The following is a 20388-nucleotide window of genomic DNA, read 5'->3' on the forward strand; positions in this document are numbered from 1 at the left end:
GCATAAGTGCTTGTCTTACTCCCTATCCCCCATTCAAATGCCTGTTTTTCATTAAATAAATGCCAACACTTTTTCTACCATTAAATTCACCTTTAATCTGTACAATTCAGAGCTTACTAGAACATCTTAACTTTATTTCTAATTCACCAGGTAATATGGTAGCTGGCAGGTATTTTAACAAGAGTTTAAATGTGATTGGGTCATTCTGAACACGACCACATCCCCAGTTGTAAGAGTGTGTGCACACTTGTGCGACCACATTATCTCTATTTTTTAAGTTGTGCAGACCCTCGTGAGAATACGGTGGATGGATGGAGGTTATAGGTCACAATGGCTGAACTTTGGAGTAACATTTTTAGTCTCAATTTTTAATGTAACATAACCTGGAATTTGAACAGGGGTGTGTATACTTTTTATACCCACTGTAGAAGATATGCAAAAGCCTAATCTTGCAATTCGAAAAATTTATTCTAGAGGAACTGACAATAGTAATTTATATTATTATTACGATATATATATATATATATATATATATATATATATATATATTTTTTTTTATATACGATTATTATGTTACTGTACTTAAGTAAATTTCAGAGTCAAATCAGATACCTGCTAGTCTTTTTACACAAATACCAGAGTGTGTACATATCCTGTACAGTAGCTATATAATGTAAGGGTGCTATTTTTACGACGGCGGTGACGTAGCCCAAATTATTTCTCGACAGATTGGCGCGCCGAAGTCACGTGAGCCCGGTGCTCCACTGTGAGTCACGTGGTGCGTTTTGTTGACCATTCCGCTGTAATTTCGCGATGTATCCGCGAGCTCGCCGCCTCTCGGGAGCTAGTGCGCCGTCATCGCCTCGCTAGCAGACTGGCAGGCTCGCAGGGCGAAACCCTGTGATGGGGGAATGCGAATTCTAATGCTATTACAGGAGCTCCGGATATAAGAAAGAAGAAAAAGGTCACAGTGATGTTTTTATTTTTGTCAAATTAAGTCAACGAGGGAACGGAGAAAGGGGACCGCAAACCTGTGAAGTTCACCTGCAAAGAACAACGATACTGAGGTAATTTTGCTATTTACTCGTATAACATGCCAAAAATTAACGTAGGATAATGTTTTAAAGGTGAAAGGAGGAGGCGTATCCGTGAGACTATGTAATTCGGCGAATTTTGACGCTGACCCTCAGTTCCATCTTTTAACATTCGTCAGGAAGCCTGTAGACATTGACGAGCAGGTTTGTTGTCCAACCACAGGACTTTAAATCCGCACTGGGCCAATCAGGGAGCACGGAGGCGACAACAAGGAACCAACGTCTTGAGGCGTTTCTGGTTACTTCTTTAGAATACTAATAAGTGGATATCAATTTACTAACAATTTATGGTTATTATGCTTAAGTGCGCAAGTATACTGTTAAAACCTAAATGCATAATGACGGTGAATTGCATTCGTTAAAAAAAAGGGGTGGGGGGTTGTTATCCAATCAAGAGGGCTAAAATCGCGATTGGCCAATCAGAGAGGATAAAGGCGGGACTAGGGACGAGTGGCAACAAGGAAACGTTCGCGTCTTGAGGAATTTTTATTTCTTAAAAAAATATTTCGTAAGAATACTGCCAAATATACTAATCCACTATATGGTTATTACACTTAAGATACTTTGCTTAAATTAAACGTGATAATGAAGGGACATTGCCGTTTAAAGAAGCCTTTTCTTTCTTGGTTGTTTTTCATATATCTTCCTCCTACTGGGATTTTTTTTGTCACCCTATGAAATAATTTCTATCCACTAATGACTTTTAGCCGCATGTTCGCCCTCTTTCTCTTCTTGCATTTGTTAAAAAAGAAACCGAGACCGCATTTCTCGATTGACTTTGTACCTCGTTGTAACTGTATACTTCATCTCGCGTTTTTGATTAAACTTTGCTTCCCCCCCCCCCCGCGCTACTAGCGTGACAGGAGTTCATCATACAGTTGAAAATGGCTATTGCAAGGCAGTTTGGACTCTTGGTCTGGAAAAACTACCTTCACCAGGTAAGTTGGATAAAGATGCATGATCTGGTGCAAGTGTCAATTGGGTGAGCAAGGATATGTGCATGTTTTTAGATCACAGCGGTTGTAAATTGACTCACACTGCTGATAATAGCCAGTTGAACGTGGACACTTTCATATAACATCTTTTATAAGTTTTATATGAATCTGTAAGGCATAAAACTGCATGAAAAAAATAACCTGAGATAATGTAATGGCACGAGTTTGTGCACCCTTTTATAACTGAGGATGTGGCTGTGTTTAGAATTAACCAGTTATAGTCAAACTCATACTAAATGAGAGTCATCAGACACTGATACCATTTAATGTTGATCTGATTAACCCTAAATAAAGTCCAGATGTTGACTATTAGTCTTTCCCTGACATTTGTGTAATCACATCTGAGAGCACAGGCTGTGGTCTGCAGTGTGCTTTCAAATCATCAGAAGGGTCTTATTGTTCACTGTCAGTCAGGAGAACGGTACAATAGATTTCCAAGGCATTGAATATGCCATGAAACACAATGAAGATAGTCATCATTAAATGGCGAAAATATGTCACAGCAATGACATTACCAAGAACTGGACGTACCTCCAAAAATGAAAAGAAAACTGGTCAGGGCGGCCGCCAAGAGACTGACAGAAAGCTTGTAGGAGCTGCAGGAATTTCTTAGTACATGACAACAGTCTTCCTTTATCATCTTACATCTGGCCTATGGGATAAGGAGTCAGAAGCCTTATCTTACAAAGAAAAACATACTATATTTTGTAAAAACACACCTGTAATATCCTAAATATAAGTAGGAAAATGTGTTATGGACCAATGAAATCAAAGGTGAACTTTTTGGTCATAATCCCAAAAGTTTTTTTTTTAATACCGCTTTCAACTCGACCATATGATGCGCAAAGCGCTTCACAATGCCAGCTGCTGACACGCAGGGCGCTGCCAGGTCCGCTCGGACCAAATTGGGGCTCAGTGTCTTGCTCAAGGACACTTCGACATGGTCACCGGGGTGAGAATCAAACCCACAACCTCACGCATGGGAGACGATCACAGGGGACTGTGGAGGAACTTATGAACAATTCAACATAGGAATCCGTGTGTTAGCATAAAACCTTTCGGGGTAATCAGAGTCAGGTGTGTGCTGACTCCCACTGAGCATGAGTTTGAATATGATTATGAACACAACCTCATCCCTAGTCATAAGAAGTTGCACATTGAACCACATTGTCTCAGTTGTATGGTTTACTTTCCCTCCTGAATTTTTTTTTTTTTTTAAATTGAGTTGGACAGGTTATGGATCACATTAATGTTGGAAAAAGTTTTGAAATTGCAAAAACTGTCAGTAGACTTGGACTTTTTATAACCCTTGAAGATGAATGTATGAATAGCAAATGGTACCGCATAATACCGCATATCTGCGTACGATATGTGATTGCAAGGCAGGATGCTATTGACTCACTTATGAATAGCTTCTGTAATGCCTACATCATGAAGATAATACATCAAAGTCACCCTCAACTAGTCTCTATGAGCACAGACTATTGGCACGTCAGGCTTTGTGCTTTTCTGAATGGTGGCTTTCCAATATCAGTTCAAGTTTGCACAATGTGGCACGTATTCCGATATGCACCCAGTGCTTTTTAGTACAGCTATGTTTTGTTACACCATTGAATTTTATTCTCAACTATCCCTGTGGCTTCACTCTGGTAAAACAGTGCAAATCTCAGCAGTGCATCCCTGACACAGGCTCAGTTTGTATGTTAAATGACCTCATCTGCATTACTAAAGCAACATGTTATACCAGACCATTTATAACAAACTGGTGTTTCCGGTCGTCCCTGTCCTGTAAGCTTGCTGTCAACCGCATTTAGCACTAAGGTGAAGGCGAGGACGCCATCTGTACAGCCGGTATATTGTGAAGCAGTATGGCATTGATTGAAATGTGATCACATGACCGAATTAACTTTGCACTAAGAAGTCCTTGTGTGTTCCAATCACTCATCACAAGAAGCCAATTATGCCGCCATTAGTTAGGAGGCGTTTTGTAAGAATGCGTGGACCCAACCTTTAATTTGTATTTATCAAACAATCCCATTTAAAATTGGGTTGTCTTTGTAGTGTTCTCTCTCCTCCCTTGTGGCTTCACGTCTTTAATTGAACCTTTTGATGTAGTCATTTAAATCTGGCAGTCATCTAGCGCCTCCTGTTAACTAAAAAGTCACCTTTTCGTACTCATTGTATCTAATATATTACAACTTATCCTGCATTAGAGATAATTGAGAAATAGACAATTTAAGATGTCTGTCAAGGGAAAGTAGTTCTTTGGAAGCTCATGTGATACCACAAAGCGCTGGATGGATACAGTATATCGCTGTAAAATGTAAAAGTAGATTTTCCGCAAACAAAGCAAAATTTCTTCTGAAACACTCAAGCCCCAAGTGGGATGTTTCCTACTTCCTCAGAAGCCTCAAATGTGGCAATTTAGTTCCTCTCGTTATGTGAAACCCATGACCGATAACACATGACCAATAACCCCATGATCTCCATTTACCCCCCACGCAGAAACGTCAAATCCTGGTAACGCTGGTGGAGATCATCTTGCCGTTGCTGTTCTCCGGCATCCTCATCGTGCTGCGCCAGCAGGTGCCTTTCAAGGACTTCCCCAACGCCACCGTCTATGAGAGCTTCGCGGTCGGCGCCTTGCCCAAAAACTTCCTGAGGCACTTGCAGTTGGCCTACGTGCCGGCCAACTCCAGCGCCGTGCGGCAGGTGGCGGAGGACGTGCGACTCAACTTAGCCATAGCTTCAGGTGGGTTGTAGTCGGGCACCCCCTGAGTTGGCAAATGGGTCTGCTTGCTGTCTAGTGTCCAACGTTCCATCCATTGTCTGTAGAAGCGGTTCTCAAACTTTTTACACCAAGTAGCACCTAAAAAAACAATTTGGCTTACCAAGTGTCACCATCATGACATAAATAAATGCACATGCCCGCTCATCCACAAACACACATTCAACAATTCTCAAGCGGACTTGAATATTTACAAATGATAAGTAAATCATGATAAATGCACACACACACATGTAAATCACAGCTAAATTTGTGGATCTGAAAAACGTGAAAATTGTGGATATATTTGTGTGAATAATTTTGATACAAATCTCACCCCCCCCCCCCCCCTCATACTATAAGATCATTTTAATGTCTTCCTTTAAAATTATATAAAACAACCAGCCACTGCTTGTTGCAGAAAAACATATTTTTACAGTAAAATGTTATGCAAATATATCTTGAGTCACTGTCAGTCTTTACGTTATACGAAACAAAGGTATGCTAAGTATGCTATTCTAAAAAAGAAAACAAAAAAAGAAGGTATGCTAATTAAGCTACACTCTAAAAACAGTTGGCTCAAAAATTGGACCGACCCACTAACTTGTATCAATTTTACCCAACTTTGGGTTGTTGTGTACAAAACAGCCCCAAAACTGTGTTGTTTTATACAAAACAATTCACAAAGTTGGGTCAAATCGACCCAAGTTAACAGGTCATCCTAATTTTGAGCCAGATTGGGTTGTTCTTGACCCAGCAGTTTTAAGAATGTACACTCTACAAACAGTTGGCTCGAAAATAAGCCAAATTGGATCAAAAAGGGACTGCCCAACTTTTTGGGTTATTCAATTGACCCAAATAGTTGGGTCACAAAAGTACTGGTTGCTTAGTACTACTATTATTACTAATTTAAATTGAACGAACTGTTTGGGTTGAATAACTCAAAAAGTTTGGTCTGTTCATTTATGATCACAATTAACCCAAAGAGTTGAGTATAATGAATAACCCACAAAACAACCCAAAATGATTTGGTTACCTTGTGGGTTATTAATTTCATTTGGCTCAAGTTTTTATGTTGAATTACTCGAAAAGTTGGGTCGGTTCATGTTTGACCCAATTCAATTGGGTGATTCTTTTAACCCAAACAGTTGGGCCACAAAACAGTTGTTTGTGGGTTGTTTATTTGACCCAACGTTTTGGGTTAAATAACTCAAAAAGTTGTCGTCCATTCTTGACCCAGTTTGGGTTATTTTTGACCCAACTGCTTTTAGAGTGTATACATCAACAAAGATGGTCATGCTGAATGTATCGCCTCCAAAAAAAAGGGTGTGACCTACTGAAAAAGTTTGTCCTACCAGTGCAACATTTAGTGTAGAGCCCTGAATACACAATACCATTTTTTGTTGTTTACTGGTTGGATGCTGTATAATAAAAGGGAGTGGGATGTTAATAAACACTTGATAGGCTGTGTAGATCAAGCTCATGCATAATATACAGTAACATTTCACCATACGAACCTCATTTTGGTGTTCAGCAATGACAGAAATTGGCTCACATGCCCAATTTGTTTTTGCCGGCCTCACAGTCTTGAGGAGGGAAACGGGTACTGCTTCCTTGACACCATTCTTATTCAAAGCTGGGAATACTGGTTGCTCTGGAAACTGGGTCAACAGAGTAAAAGGTGCCACGCCCTGCTCTCATTTCAAAGCGAGCTCACGCAGACGCCTGCATCCTTTTCTCAGCAGTTGCACTTGCCTTCTATGCGTGCGCGCTGACTGACAATTAGCCGCATTATGGAGCGAGTGGCTGGCGGTTGTCCTGTACACACCACAAGGTCTCCTTAATGAATAATTAAGACAGCCTCTCCATTCCCAGAGCCAGCAATTGGCAATTAGTACATGCGCACTATGTAGAACACCAAACCGGCACCTCAGTTGTTCTGTGTTAAAACGCCTGCTGATATTTCAAATGTCACAGTTATGGTTTTGAAATGTCTTGAGTTGTTTTTTTTTTCACGGCGTATTGCGAAACAAGAGATTGAGTAATCACAAATCTGATTTTAGACTTGCCAGAACTTGTGCTGTTGAGAGACACAGGTTATTACTGTGCTGTGTCTTGAGTTCAATACAGCAACAGTGTCAGTCCAACAGTGTTGGATTTGTTGGTAAGTTTATACCAATATTCATTATTACAACTGCTAATTTACATGGTCATAAGTTGGTTATTATTCATGGGATAATTTCACTAAACTACTTCTCAGTTTTCCATCCATCCATAATATTTAGAATTATGTCTCATCATGACTGTGTAATTATATGGATCTATTGATCCGTAGTAGAGCATAAGACTTGTTTTTCTCCCTCACACGATTTTCAGCATCAAGAAGCTTTCTGGTCAACACAGTGCAGTTACAATGTGCAGTACAATTTATGCTAACCATGGAAAAGCGTATGTTCTTGAGAAGCAATGCAGCGGCCTGTTAATACTGCTCATACCACTCTGATGAAAACACCAAACTCTTAGAGCAGGCGTTTATCTAGGGAAAGTTTATCTTGATGGCTGTTTTTTTTTTTTTTTTTTTAACCAGGCAGACATTTTTATTAATGTCCATGGGTAAACCACGGGGACAGGAATGAAGTATTTCTGATTAATACCTGAAATTAAGTAGAAAAAGGAAATCTATAGTGACTTTTTGGGACACTTTTTATATGTATTAAGGCTGTCAAAATGAGTGTATTAATTTTGAGTTAATTTAAACTTCCTTTAACACCATACATTTTTTTAACGCACGATTAATGACCGCCCCTTATTTAGAAATCCTATACTGGGGTTAATTGCAGTTGCAATGTAGCAGACACATCCACATCAAAATTTAGCAGTAATAAATGTAACAATAATGCATATATTTGTGGAGACAGGGGTCAAGGGTTATTTTACCATTTAAAAAATGTGCAGAATTTCACAAGTTACTTCATATGATAAACATTAGAAAGCTCTAAATATGAAAAGAAACTCCGTCTTACAAATGCAATTATGCCATCTAGTGGCAGAGAAATTACTTCAACACAAATCAAAATCACACTCGTTTTTTGCAGTGCAGTACATCTCTTTAATTTTAACAAAATTTTATGAAATTAATGTATCAATGACTAAAAGATGCAGCCATATTTCTATTAGTTGAACCTTTTTCAACTTTTATGTTAAGAAGCATATGAAAACTAAGAAAAAATATGTTTTTGTACATTTTACTGTGCATTTAGAACAGATATAAAATTTGCGATTAATCGTGAGTTTGAAGTCATGCGATGCATTACGATTGAACATTTTAATTGCCTGAGTTTGAACGTCTAGGAACTAAAACAAAAAATCGGAGTAAAAAATGCCTCACAGTTTGAACTCATTATTGGAGTTCAAACACCCAAACAAAGCAAACTAAGCCGAACATACCTTGAAAACGGGTAAATGAGCGAAGCCAAGTAATGCCGAATGCTCACGTTGCGGCAGTTGAGACGACGCACTGCTCATTTTCTGTCAGATTGTGAATACTCCCGGAGGTGCTCCATACTCGCGAATGCATTTAGATTTTTCCACAACAATTTACTTCGCCATGGGCCCAAGGAAAGACAACAGTGCCAGTGGCAGCAAAGAAAAACATACAGTACTACGAACCACAGTGGAATTAGGAAGGAGATTATCGCGCAGTTGTAACTACTGTGACCACTTCTGTAAATACTGGCACAAGGACCCCCCTTAGCTGTTCAACAACGTGCCTGACGTCAAACAACGCGCGCAAGGACCGCTTAGTAGTCTAACAGTATGTCCAATGTAAAATACACAAACTCAGCTCTGAACTAAAGCAAGCATTAACATAGCATTTATCATCCACTGATGCCATCACACCACAACAGGTAAAGTAAGGTATTTTTATTGTTTAAATACTGTACTGTAAATGTAAAAAACATAAATAGAAATTAAAATAGGAATTTTCAGTTTTTGGAGCATGGGAACGGATTAATTGCATTTACATTATTTCCTATGGGAAAAAAATGTTTCGGAGGTTGAACAATTTAGACTTTGAACACTTCGCAGGAACGAATTATGTTCAAACTCTGAGGTACCACTGTGTGTGTGTGTGTGTAAGTGTATATGTATGTATGTATATATATATATATATATAGTATTGATTGCATCTGTTAATGACATTTGTAAAACAGTATATCCAATCAGTGGAAAAGATAACCTTTTATTGACATTATATATGTAAATAGCTTATGATGACTTTTGCAATCACAGTAAAAAAAAAAATCATACAGTATATACATCTATATATACTGTATATTCTTCTTGAAAATGAGTCAAATAGCTCAGCAGAATAGCGTCTTGGTATTCATCTTGCTGTCATACTTTGTGTGTGTGTGCGTGTGTTTCCACATTTGTGTGTTTATTCTGTGGGTCTGACCCAGATTTAACCTCCTAAGCCTGTGTGTTAAACCCCACTGCACTCCAAATGCCTGCACGTGTGCGTGATAAGTGGAATGTAAATGACACTTGAGAAATGTATTTCTGGAATGGACAGAAATATGACCAAACACAAAAAGGAAGCAGAATGTGGTTTTATATTGCTGCGCTTTGGTCAGCGTTTGATAAGATTGGTTTGATAATAATGATAATGTCTTCTTTTCCAGTGCATGGCTTTGAGACGGAGAAGCACTTTGAGGACTTTGTGAAGAATGACCCTGTGTCTGGAAAACTGTTGGCCGCTGTGGTTTTTGAGAAGCCCTGCTGTCACAATGACGAGCCTTTGCCCCTTCAGGTAGAAGCGCCACACTATATGGATCATTAACAAAATATTAGCATCAGCATGCACTTTAATTCTGCCTCATGTTTCATCTTTCAATGCTCTTACACTGCATTGGAGTTGCAACCGTAATAATGGCATAATTAAACTCATGCTTCAATACCCATTGACATTGTCCTCCTTCTGGTGTGCCTACTTTGGCCACCAGGGGAGAGAGGTTTTACAAATAAGTGACTCAGGTAACTGCAGTAATATTAGTCATCTTTCATAGAGGATAAAGAATATGCCTCTTGTTTGTCTATAGTGTAGCAACCCTTTTTTGCGGTTCACGGGTTATGTAGTTTCCCATGGGCTGGGTGGGCCATGAAGGCAACACAGACTTTTTTTTTGTAGCGTCTTGCGTTTTGGTGTGGCGACGGCCAACGGTAGCTGTTGCAAATTGGCAATAAAGAGTTGTTGTGAACTCGCTTGGCCTAAACATTTCTCAAACGCTACAATATGTTTTGCTGCTCCGTTTGCTTTCCAACATCTGCTGATTGAATTGGATATTTGAATGCAATTGGTGCAGCAACAAGATTCAGATTTTAGTCTAAAAGTGGGGCTTTTCAGACTTTTCAACAGATGGTTGAATGCAACCCAATTGTGTCAAAAATGCACAGGGTTATGTGATGCAGCATTTTTGTGTTGCTGGTGAACAAATCAAACAATTTTGCTGTTAATGAATTATGAAAAACTGGTTCTACCACTAGTTCAACTACAGTATTTGCCTTCCCGGCTTATGTAATTAATCACCCAAACAATTTATGTTTATGCCAGCCTCACTATAATAGACTTGTCTTTTTTCATTTGTTTCCTTAACTTAACTTAACTTAACTTCTTTAACCGGCATACAGGTCAGCTACCACCTGCGCTTCACCTTCACCCCTCGCAACGCTCCGCCCAAAGAGAAGTCGGAGCTGGACCCAAACAGCGACTTGGACTGGCACACGCTCAGCCTCTACCCGCTTTTTCAGCTGCCCGGCCCGAGAGAACAATATGACAAGCATGGGGGAACACCAGGTGAGCGTCCTTCTTCGAATGGCCCTCTTCATTTTAACTCTGAGCTGGAAAGCACCCATGAGCGCCAACTCTTTACTGGCCCTGGGGGAAAGCTTGTTTAACAATGCAGCAGGCATTTATTCAGTGCGCTTTATTTTGTCCAAATATGGTTATTTGTTATAGCATGATTTCATAAAGGATTCAATTCATGATTTTCTTCAAAATTCTACACAAAACAACCTATAATGTTTTTTGTTTTTTTTACAACTCACATGCACATCATGTACATACTGTAAGATTGTAACACCCATTTAACATGAGTTTGAATATGATGGGTTTTTAGGTCTGGGTTCTAAGTCACATTAATGGTAGAGAATGTTTTGAAATCAATTACCATGGTCTCATTTGAAAACAAAATCATCGAGAGAAAAAAAAAAAGAGCTGGAATTTGAACAGGGGTGTGTAGACTTTTTATATTCACTGTAAAAAGCCGGGGGGGGGGGGGGGGGGGGTGCCAAAACACTGTAACATATTAAAGCTCCAAACTCCCTCTCTCCTTCCAGTTTCACTTGGTGCGGATCTAATTTCCTGTAATAGCAAAACAATGTCAGTTTTAATTCAGGTTATGAATGCAGAAAACCACTTTAGGGTGAGTCAGTCAAATTAGATTTTTCCCAAATGAAGCCCCATTCTTCATGTTTTCTTTGACTTTACTTCATAACTTTAAGTGGCCTTAAAAAGTCCATTTTATTTTACATCCTTTATCCACCAGATGCCCTGCACTTAATCTTTGCTGCCTCTTGACACAAGAGGCCACGTTTCCATGGCAACTGTCATCCCCCGCAATTGGCGTGACCCCCTCTTTATCGAGCTTTGGCGCGCCCTCTGTGCAGTGTGACATCTGCGAGACGTCTAGGCGTCATTTGTATACACCCGCAGTCGAGGTGTTTGAGGACAACTTTGAGGTTGTGAGCGAGGTGCATTGAATCCGATCACGGAGTAGATGTGCACCGCATGAAAAAACTGCAAAAAGGACAGTAGAAAATTTAGGAATAATAATATAGTAAAATAAGAAAATTTTACTTAAATAAGCAACCAACAGAACGAGAACATTTTACTTAAATTTACTTGTAAGTAAGAAAATAATATTATGCCTATATCAACCACAGTGGTCTTAAAATAGGGTTTTTAGACTAAAAACGTGACGTCAAAAATATTGACTTTTTTCAAGCTGTATTATACTACATATTCATTTACGTTTGGCCAACTTTGTTTGAGTGTCAAGCAGGGAGGTAACAGGTCCCATTTGTATTGTCTTTGGTATGACCCAGCCAGGGATCGAACCAACAACCTCCCAGTTTGAGGGCAGTCACTCTACCACTTGACCACTGAGTTGGTAATGCATTGACTGAAAAGAGGAAAAATTAGTTATAGTAAATATAACGAACATTTTAACAAGAAAAAAAATGCTAACAATAATGATCTGTATTGCACTTTTGTCTGTTTTCAGAATTGTATTTTTCCATTTATCTTATTACTAGATTATGCAAAATCTTCAAATAAGAAAATTCAACTTATAAAACCCCAGTTCAGGGCCTTTCATGTTGGTTAATCATCTTAACTCTTTGACTGCCAAAAACGTTAAATGACGTTTAGTAAAAATCTACGGAGGGCCGCCAAGGACGTTAAAAGACGTTCTCCAATTTTTTAAATTTTTTTGGGGGGAAACGGGTGGAGGAAAACCTTGGCCAGCTGTGGTGAAAGTTTCAAGCAGATCTAGTTAGCCTAATGACTATTTTTGGCCCCTAGATGGCAGCAATGACTCTCTTTTGACAAGATTGGGTAGGCGTCAGTAGAAGACGTGAGGCGGAGCTAGAGGGGACAATGGCTGGGGAAGGGAAGAAAACATGGCGACCGGTTGCAAGTGGCTCACGCTCGAGCATTTTTTTTTCAAAGACGAAAAGCATCGACCAACGCTAAAGAGCACATTGATGACGACGATGATCATCATCGATGATGATGATGATGGTGACTCCGAGGTTGGAAGCGTTGACGCAGCAGTAGAAGACGTGAGGCGGCGCTAGATGGCTGAGGAAGCGAACAATGGCGACCGGTTGCAAGCAGCTCACACTTGGGAATTTTTTTCAAAGACGAAATGCATCGACCAACGCTAAAGAGCACATTGATGACGTCGATGATCATCATCGATGATGATGATGATGGTGACTCCGAGGTTGACGCCGAAGTTGGAAGCGCTGATGCGGCGGCTATGACGACGTCATAAAGGTTCACGGGCTAGCGATGCTAACACCGGAAAATGCGGAGCACAACCGAGCACGCTCAGGCGGACGTTCAATAGGACGACGAAGAGTACCCCGAGTCCAATGCATATTCATCGGAGGAGTGGGTACAGTCTGCTACTTGCTATTTATTCCCCGGAAAAAAAGGCCGTCAAGAAAGTGTAACGTCTGCACGCGAAACGGACAATCGAAGTGAAACGTATCTGTTGTGCAAATCCTGCTCCCTCTCCTTGCACGCAGGGCAGTGTTACAAAAAGAAAAACTGTATTTGAAACATCCACATAATTGTAAATAGTACCACAGTTGCACACATTTGTAAATAGTTTGCGAAATTGTTTTGTCAAATTGTTACACTGTTGAATGGAAATAAACGTATTTTGCAATCTAAAAACACTTTTTCATTGTTGGTGGTGGTGTATTACAGAAGTAAAGCACTATTTAGGTGTTTGTGGCATCATTCATGGACAAAAAGAAGTGTAGAATTCACTAGAGTGCATGAAATAACATCGTTTCACAAAAAGCTCTTTTTCTCCGCTTTTTGTTTCAAAACAGAGCATTTCGGTGAAACTAACCATTTACTATTGTTGATTACTGAAGAACGGAATAAGGTAGAAACAAACTTTTTTTTTCTGATGAAAGATGAGAGTTCAATCTTTCATTTGGTAGTACGTGTTTCCATAGTCCAAACACAACATTTTCTGTGGACCTTGAAAGATCAGTCAAAATGCTTAAATCGGCTGGCACTGGCGACATCCCGTTTCTGAAAACATCTGGTAGTCAAAGAGTTAGTGTGGAAAATGTTTGTTTTAAGCCTCACCGTACTTAAAACTGGTTCTTAAAACTCAATGCCAAAACTACATAATTACCAAACAAGATAATTACACTAATTTCTGGACTACAGGCCGCTACTTTTTTTTAACTTGCATTCGACCCTGCGGCTAATACATAGGTGCGGCTTATCCATCAGATCACAAGGGGGTGCACTATAAAGGAAGCGCAAGAGCGTAGGCAGAGCAAAACAAACCAAGTGAGCCCAAATACAGTAGGAGAGACAGAACGAGAGTTTTGCACCCTCATTATGGAAAAGAAAGTAGCGGGAACCCGGTGCCCGCGGCTTATAGTCAGGTGCGCCTTGTAGTCCAGAAATTGCTGTAAGTACTAAGTATCTTAAAATAAGCAGAATGATCTTGTCTGGCAAATTTATTTTATGTAAAAACTTGTCAAAGCAAAAGGAGGAAATTTAGGTTAAATTTAAGACATGAAATCTTACTTAAGATTTCAGTTTTTTTATGAGTAAGCAGCAAATGGGCAAAAAACACATCCGTGGCCTCAAAGTGTCTTTCTGTGCGCACTGTTTACAAATCCAGGTTTTGTAACCCGAGCAGGAGCTCCTCAAAAGATTGTAGTGTTCACGGTTGCCATAGTTTCCCCTCAAGTCACAAGAAACAAGAGATACGTTACAATACGATATACTTTTATTTTCCCCGTGGGGAACTTTTTCCTGGACTCCGTCCAGCTGCAGTTTACAGTAAAGAGAAAACAACAGAATAGAAAGAGATAAAATTAAAATTAAATAAGAAGTGCAGCAATAAGTAGAAGACTTCCCAGAAATAAGCAGTTTGATGGATGTCGGCAGGAATGAGTTCTTGTAGCGGTTCAGCCTGGTTCTGGGGGCCCTGAATCTCCTGCCGGAAGGCAGTAGCTAGAGCTCATGATGCAGAATGTGAGTCGGGTCAGTAACAATTTTCTGTGCCAGTCCGGTGACGGACCGCTCATAGAGCATCTGTAGGGAAGGATGATTCCTGACCCCCATGATCTTCATGGCAGTCCGCACCAGACCGGCAATCTGTGACCTTGACTGCACAGTCAGGTTGCCGTACCAGGCCACAGTGCCGTATCTGATGATACTTTCCAATGCAGCCCGGTAGAACAACAGCATGATCCTCTGCTCCACTCCATAGACCCTAAGTCTTAAGATGTCCCTAAGATGTCTGTGTCCCTCCAGAGTCAAGACACTAGCGTGCTGAAAGTACAAAACTTTCGGCATGACGAATGTCATTTAATAACAGGTGTTTACTATATACATGGTCTAACCCCCTTTGTATACAGACAGAGGTATTGGGATGTCTGGCTGTCACTGAGATGAAGGAAGTGAAAATGGGAGAAATTAAGTTTTATCGTTCCAAGTTATCTTGTCACAAAATGATTCACACGCTGTACTCATAACTACATGGTTGCCGTGGCTTTATGAAATAACTGCTCCACTTCTCTTCCAAGGTTATTTCCGCGAGGGATTCCTGGCCGTGCAGCACGCCGTGGACCGAGCCATCATGCGCTCTTACAACAGAACCGCAGCCGACACGCTTCTGGGACAGACCAGAGTGGTCCTGTCCCGCTTCCCGTACCCTCCCTTCATATACGACGTCTTCATCCTGGCCATCCAGAACCAACTGCCCCTGCTGCTGGTGCTCAGCTTCACCTACACGTCCCTCAACATAGTCCGAGCCGTGGTCCAGGAGAAGGAAAGGAAGCTGAAGGTGGGTGTCGGAGTGATTTATTTTTATTTTTATGTTGAATTCAGGATTTGGGATTCATTCTGCATTCTAAGCCTTTTTGTTTGTGTTCTTTTGTGGCTCTCAGGAGTACATGAGGATGATGGGACTCAGCAACTGGCTCCATTGGACTGCTTGGTTCCTGATGTTTTTCCTGTTCCTGTCCATCTCTGTCTTTTTTGTGACTCTGCTCCTCTGCATCCAAGTGAGTTTGGACCTTGCAGCTCTTTTAAAGCGACAGTGTGTAATAATTGACCTCTAGATGTTGCTAATAGTGATTACTAGGCCTACAGTTATATAAAAAATGTACGTTTATGTGATTTTTTTTTTGCATTTTATTGAAATCAATAGTGGGTTTTTAAATTGAATGAATTACGAAAATTGGGAATTATTACACACTGTTACTTAAATGACATTGTAATTTAATAAACTTCACTCTATACTGCTACTATCTGAGTGCACTTATAGTTATTCTAATGGCACCGTTTGTAATGACAAGATCTGCATGTGTGTAATTGTTGTAGGTAAGTCCGAATGGAGCGGTCCTGAGTTACAGCGACCCCACGCTGGTCTTTGTCTTTCTTCTGACCTTCACCGTGGCCACCATCAACTTCAGCTTTATGATCAGTGCCTTCTTTTCACGAGGTGTGTGCATAATTGTGAATGATTGATAAATGGGGATTATTTTTTTATGACCTTTTTTATCTCAAATTGTAGCACGGCATCTTGGCGGTCAGTATGTCCACCTCACACCTTTTCTTCTGCCGCTGCTTGCACGGGTACTCCAACTTCCGCCACGTTGAAAAAACCTAGATGTTATCTTCAGTCAAGATTCTTAAAAAGTCTATAGCTCACCTCACTCCATGCACTCTAAAAACAGTTGGGTTAAAAATAACCCAACTATAAGTCAAAAATGGACCAATCCTCTGACTTGGGTTGATTTGACCCAACTTTGAGTCAAGAAATGGGTTTTTCAGCCTAAAACACTTCATGAATATTGGTCAGATCCATTACTTGGGTCAACAAAATGGGTCATTTTGTATAAAACAACTCAGAAAGTCGGGTCAAATTGACCCATAAAGTGGATCGGTCCATTTTTAATCCATAATTGGGTTATTTCTGACCCAACTGTTTTTAGAATGTGTGAATGTGAGTGTGAATAGTCTATATATGTCCTGCGATTCATTCAGTCCATTTTTTGAAGACTACAGTGTAGTCCTATTATTTTTACAGAATAAAGTCACTTCCACACGATATTACAATAATAAAATGGTATTTTTGAAATTTCACTTGTTAAAATACAACTTTCTATTCCCTTATTAAATTTTGACTTTGCAAGTCATAACATTATGACTTGGGGAAAAATACAAATTTATAATTTTTTATCTCCCCCCCAAAAAGCTGAATTTATTGTTGTCAATTTACAACTTTTTTCTCTGAGCGCACATATTAGTTAGGCATGTCGACTTATGGCGGTATTTGTGCCCATACTCTACGTCTAAACACGTACTTATACAAATGTTCCAATACTACGACAGCAATACCAGATTATCAGCCTGAAAACCTTTTTGGGCAGATGGGGGAGGAGCCATTCCACCCAATTTTCTAAAAGACAGTCCAGAGTAAAATCGTGAAGTGAGTGATGGTGTGAAAATGTATTATTTCCGTTGTCCTGCCATAGTTTGATTTTAGAACTGAAATGCTTTGTGTTACCGGCTATGTTTAAGTCAAGTGTGTGGCGAGACTGTAAGAAAAATTAGGCACAGAACAATTATCGGCCGGGCCGGTTATTGGTGCCGATATTTGGCATTTTGACGCATCAACGACATCTGCCTTTTTTAAAAAATCTGTTAGGCTATAAGAGCTCAACTCATGGTTTAAATGATAAATATATGCAGTTGTATGTTAAAATGTCAATAGTAACAAGTTGTTACTCTAAACTTATGGAATGTTTAAGTGAACTTTAAGTTTGGGGAAAATACTGAATTTGATTAAAATAAAACACTTTTTCATCACAATTGCAAGGCATAATGGCATTATAATGTATTGGTACTTACTTGGTATTGGCAAATACTCGAATATAGCTACTTGTACTTGTACTTGGTCTGATACAGTATGTAATTGATGGTAGTTAATTTTAATTGATGTTAGGATTATGAGTGGTTCCTTGGATAATATTTTGACCTCTAGGCCGAAGCTTTAGGCCCAACAAGTTTGAAAACCCCTGTCCTAAAACCACACACTAAAACACTATTAAAAAATTATATTTGTCTATCTACATCCCACCATTTAATAAAACCAGCAATGCGTGGAATGTGGTGGCAATAACTGCAACTATTAAAACAAGCCTTGACATAACATAAGAAGAAATAAGAACATTTGTTTTCCTCAGAAATTGCTTGTGAATGTTACAATGTGACTAGAGGGCAATAAAGCAGGCAAGCAAATGCATAACATCATATATCATAGCAATCCCCGGATGCGCGTTCCATGTCTCAGTTGCAAAGCTAATTAAAATGCTTGATAACAACTGTCCTAATTAGACTTGGGAGGGTATTGTGCTCGTCCAGGTGTTGTCTTTTGTGTGTGCAGCCGCCTCGGCACGGCGTAGACTTGCAACGCCTTCGCAAGCACACTCCAAATGTCACAACCGCGGGAGCTCTTTTGAGAGTTTCTATTTGTTACAAATGGAAGCACACTCTTTCATTCTGCTCTGACATTCATTTTTCTTGCTTTCAGACCTCTTCCAGTTTCATAATTTTCATCATATTGTGTGCGTGTAGTTGGGTGTTGCCAAGCTTATATATATATATATATATATATATATATATATATATATATATATATATATATATATATATATATATATATAAACTTTCATAAATTGGACAGAGTCCGCTTGCTAACAGAAAAAATGACGCAAAGTGAAGGTCAACCATGTGCTCATGAAATGCTAACATTTGAAAAAATATATAATCAAAAAAAAACCACTAAATATAAAAACTATAATCAAAAAATATACAATCATCAATCAGTGATGCATAGCACTGATCGATGGCTGATTCATTCAAATCATATCTAAGATTATCTTAATTCTTTACAATTCTAAACATTGCTTTTTACTTAAATGTCTTCCTGCTTGTATTATATAAAATAGGGAATTCTGAAAGGCGTGTTATGGTGAGTGTTATTGACTCTTATGTTGTGACAAGAAAAGCACGGAATATACTCCCAAACCTAATAAGACAACCTACTAGGTTGCTGCTATCTTGTATTTTTGCAGAGCATAAGAGGCAGTTTTATTGTCTGCCTAGTCCAGAGGACAGATGTTTCGAAGGCTAACATTCATAATTGTTTAGTTTAAAAAATGACATGGATATTCTTTATCTTGTTTTTCATACACAAGGTTTCCACAAATGCATTTCAGAGCATTTAGCGTATTTTCTTCCTCATAATTTTGTTGTACTGCCATGAAAGCACGATAAGTGCATTCTATTCTATTCTATTCTGTAGCGTTTCTCGGAGCAGCATATTCATTTTCTCCGGTCACCATGACAACAATTGAAAAATATGTCTTTCTTTCCACAGTTTTTATTGTCAGGCTTCATGAGTCCAACAAATATTTAGCATCCTTTCTTGCTGTCTTTTCTTTTTTTTCTTCAGCCAATGTGGCAGCGGCGGCAGGCGGCTTCACATATTTCCTGAGCTATCTGCCTTATTTGTTCCTATGGCCACGCTACGACCTACTCAGCCATGCCCAGAAGGTGTCGGCCTGCCTTATCTCCAACGTGGCCATGGCTATGGGAGCGCAGCTTCTGGGGATGTTTGAAGGCAAAGGTGGGTCCGGAGCAGACGTGGACAAACTTTTATGCACAAGGGCCACATTTCATTTTTAACACTGATAGATGGGACGGGTCATTTGTAGATGAGGTTAAATAATATTATTAAATGAAATAGTTTATAGTGAAATAAGAATCAATTCTCATCTAATTTCATGTTCTTGCAATCAACCGATCCGTATGTGTTTTTTTTTTTTTTTATTTCTCTGCAGGCACAGGCATTCAGTGGTGTAACTTGTTTGATTCTGTGACGGTGGACGATGATTTCTCGCTGGCCCAGGTGATGGGTTTGCTGCTGTTTGACGCCGTACTCTACGGCCTGGTGGCCTGGTATGTCGAGGCAGTTTTTCCTGGAGAGTACGGAGTGCCGCTGCCCTCGTACTTCTTCGTACTGGTATGCTACGCTCAGCTTCTCACACACAGATTCAGTACAAAATGTGATGAAAGGAACAGCTATCAAAAGAGCCATTTTAGGCCAAATAAATAACAAAAAAAATCTGTTAGGAGCCACAAGATTGTGTTGAAGGAAACAGTGTGTTACTGTTAGTAAAATGTACTGAGGGCCCAAAGCTAATTAGAGCTGCACCAGAACAGGAAAATATGCAGCATCCAATAAGTACAAATTTGTTTTCTTCCACCGTTTTTCAAATTTCTAGTATTTTGGGCAATTTTGTGGACATTTTATGGTAATATGGGGGATTTCTTCTTTTTTTGGGGGGATGTTTTTAATGGTTACTTTTTTTTTTTAAATTTCTTTCCTGCCTTTTTTTTTTTTTAAATCAATTTTCGGAGTTTTTGGGGGGTCATTTTGTGGACATTTTATTGTCATTTTTGTTATTTTTTTTGTTTATGTTTCAACATTTTACAATTACTTTTTAGACATTTTATTTTCTGCCTTTTAAAAAACAAAAACAAATTAAATTTTTTGGGGGGGCAATTCTACGTACACATTATGGTAATTTTCAGGATTTCTTCTTTTGCTTTTGGACATTTTTTGGTAGGGAT

General features: G+C 39.4%; 1 protein-coding gene across 1 annotated transcript in view; it reads left to right on the top strand.

Moving 5' to 3' along the window:
• The first annotated feature begins 800 nt into the window (after positions 1–800).
• abca3b (ATP-binding cassette, sub-family A (ABC1), member 3b) overlaps positions 801–20388 on the top strand; it is a 44708-nt gene continuing 25120 nt past the window's right edge. Inside the window, exons 1-10 of the mRNA XM_077557111.1 lie at positions 801–1067; positions 1950–2032; positions 4595–4841; positions 9542–9669; positions 10548–10713; positions 15270–15529; positions 15633–15749; positions 16069–16189; positions 19208–19381; positions 19596–19777. Of these exons, the coding sequence (XP_077413237.1) occupies positions 1979–2032; positions 4595–4841; positions 9542–9669; positions 10548–10713; positions 15270–15529; positions 15633–15749; positions 16069–16189; positions 19208–19381; positions 19596–19777 (1449 nt within the window). The 5' untranslated portion in view covers positions 801–1067; positions 1950–1978. The remainder of the gene's footprint in view (positions 1068–1949; positions 2033–4594; positions 4842–9541; positions 9670–10547; positions 10714–15269; positions 15530–15632; positions 15750–16068; positions 16190–19207; positions 19382–19595; positions 19778–20388) is intronic.

The sequence above is a fragment of the Vanacampus margaritifer genome, chromosome 2 (genome assembly GCF_051991255.1).
Source record: "Vanacampus margaritifer isolate UIUO_Vmar chromosome 2, RoL_Vmar_1.0, whole genome shotgun sequence".
Lineage (NCBI taxonomy): Eukaryota > Metazoa > Chordata > Actinopteri > Syngnathiformes > Syngnathidae > Vanacampus > Vanacampus margaritifer.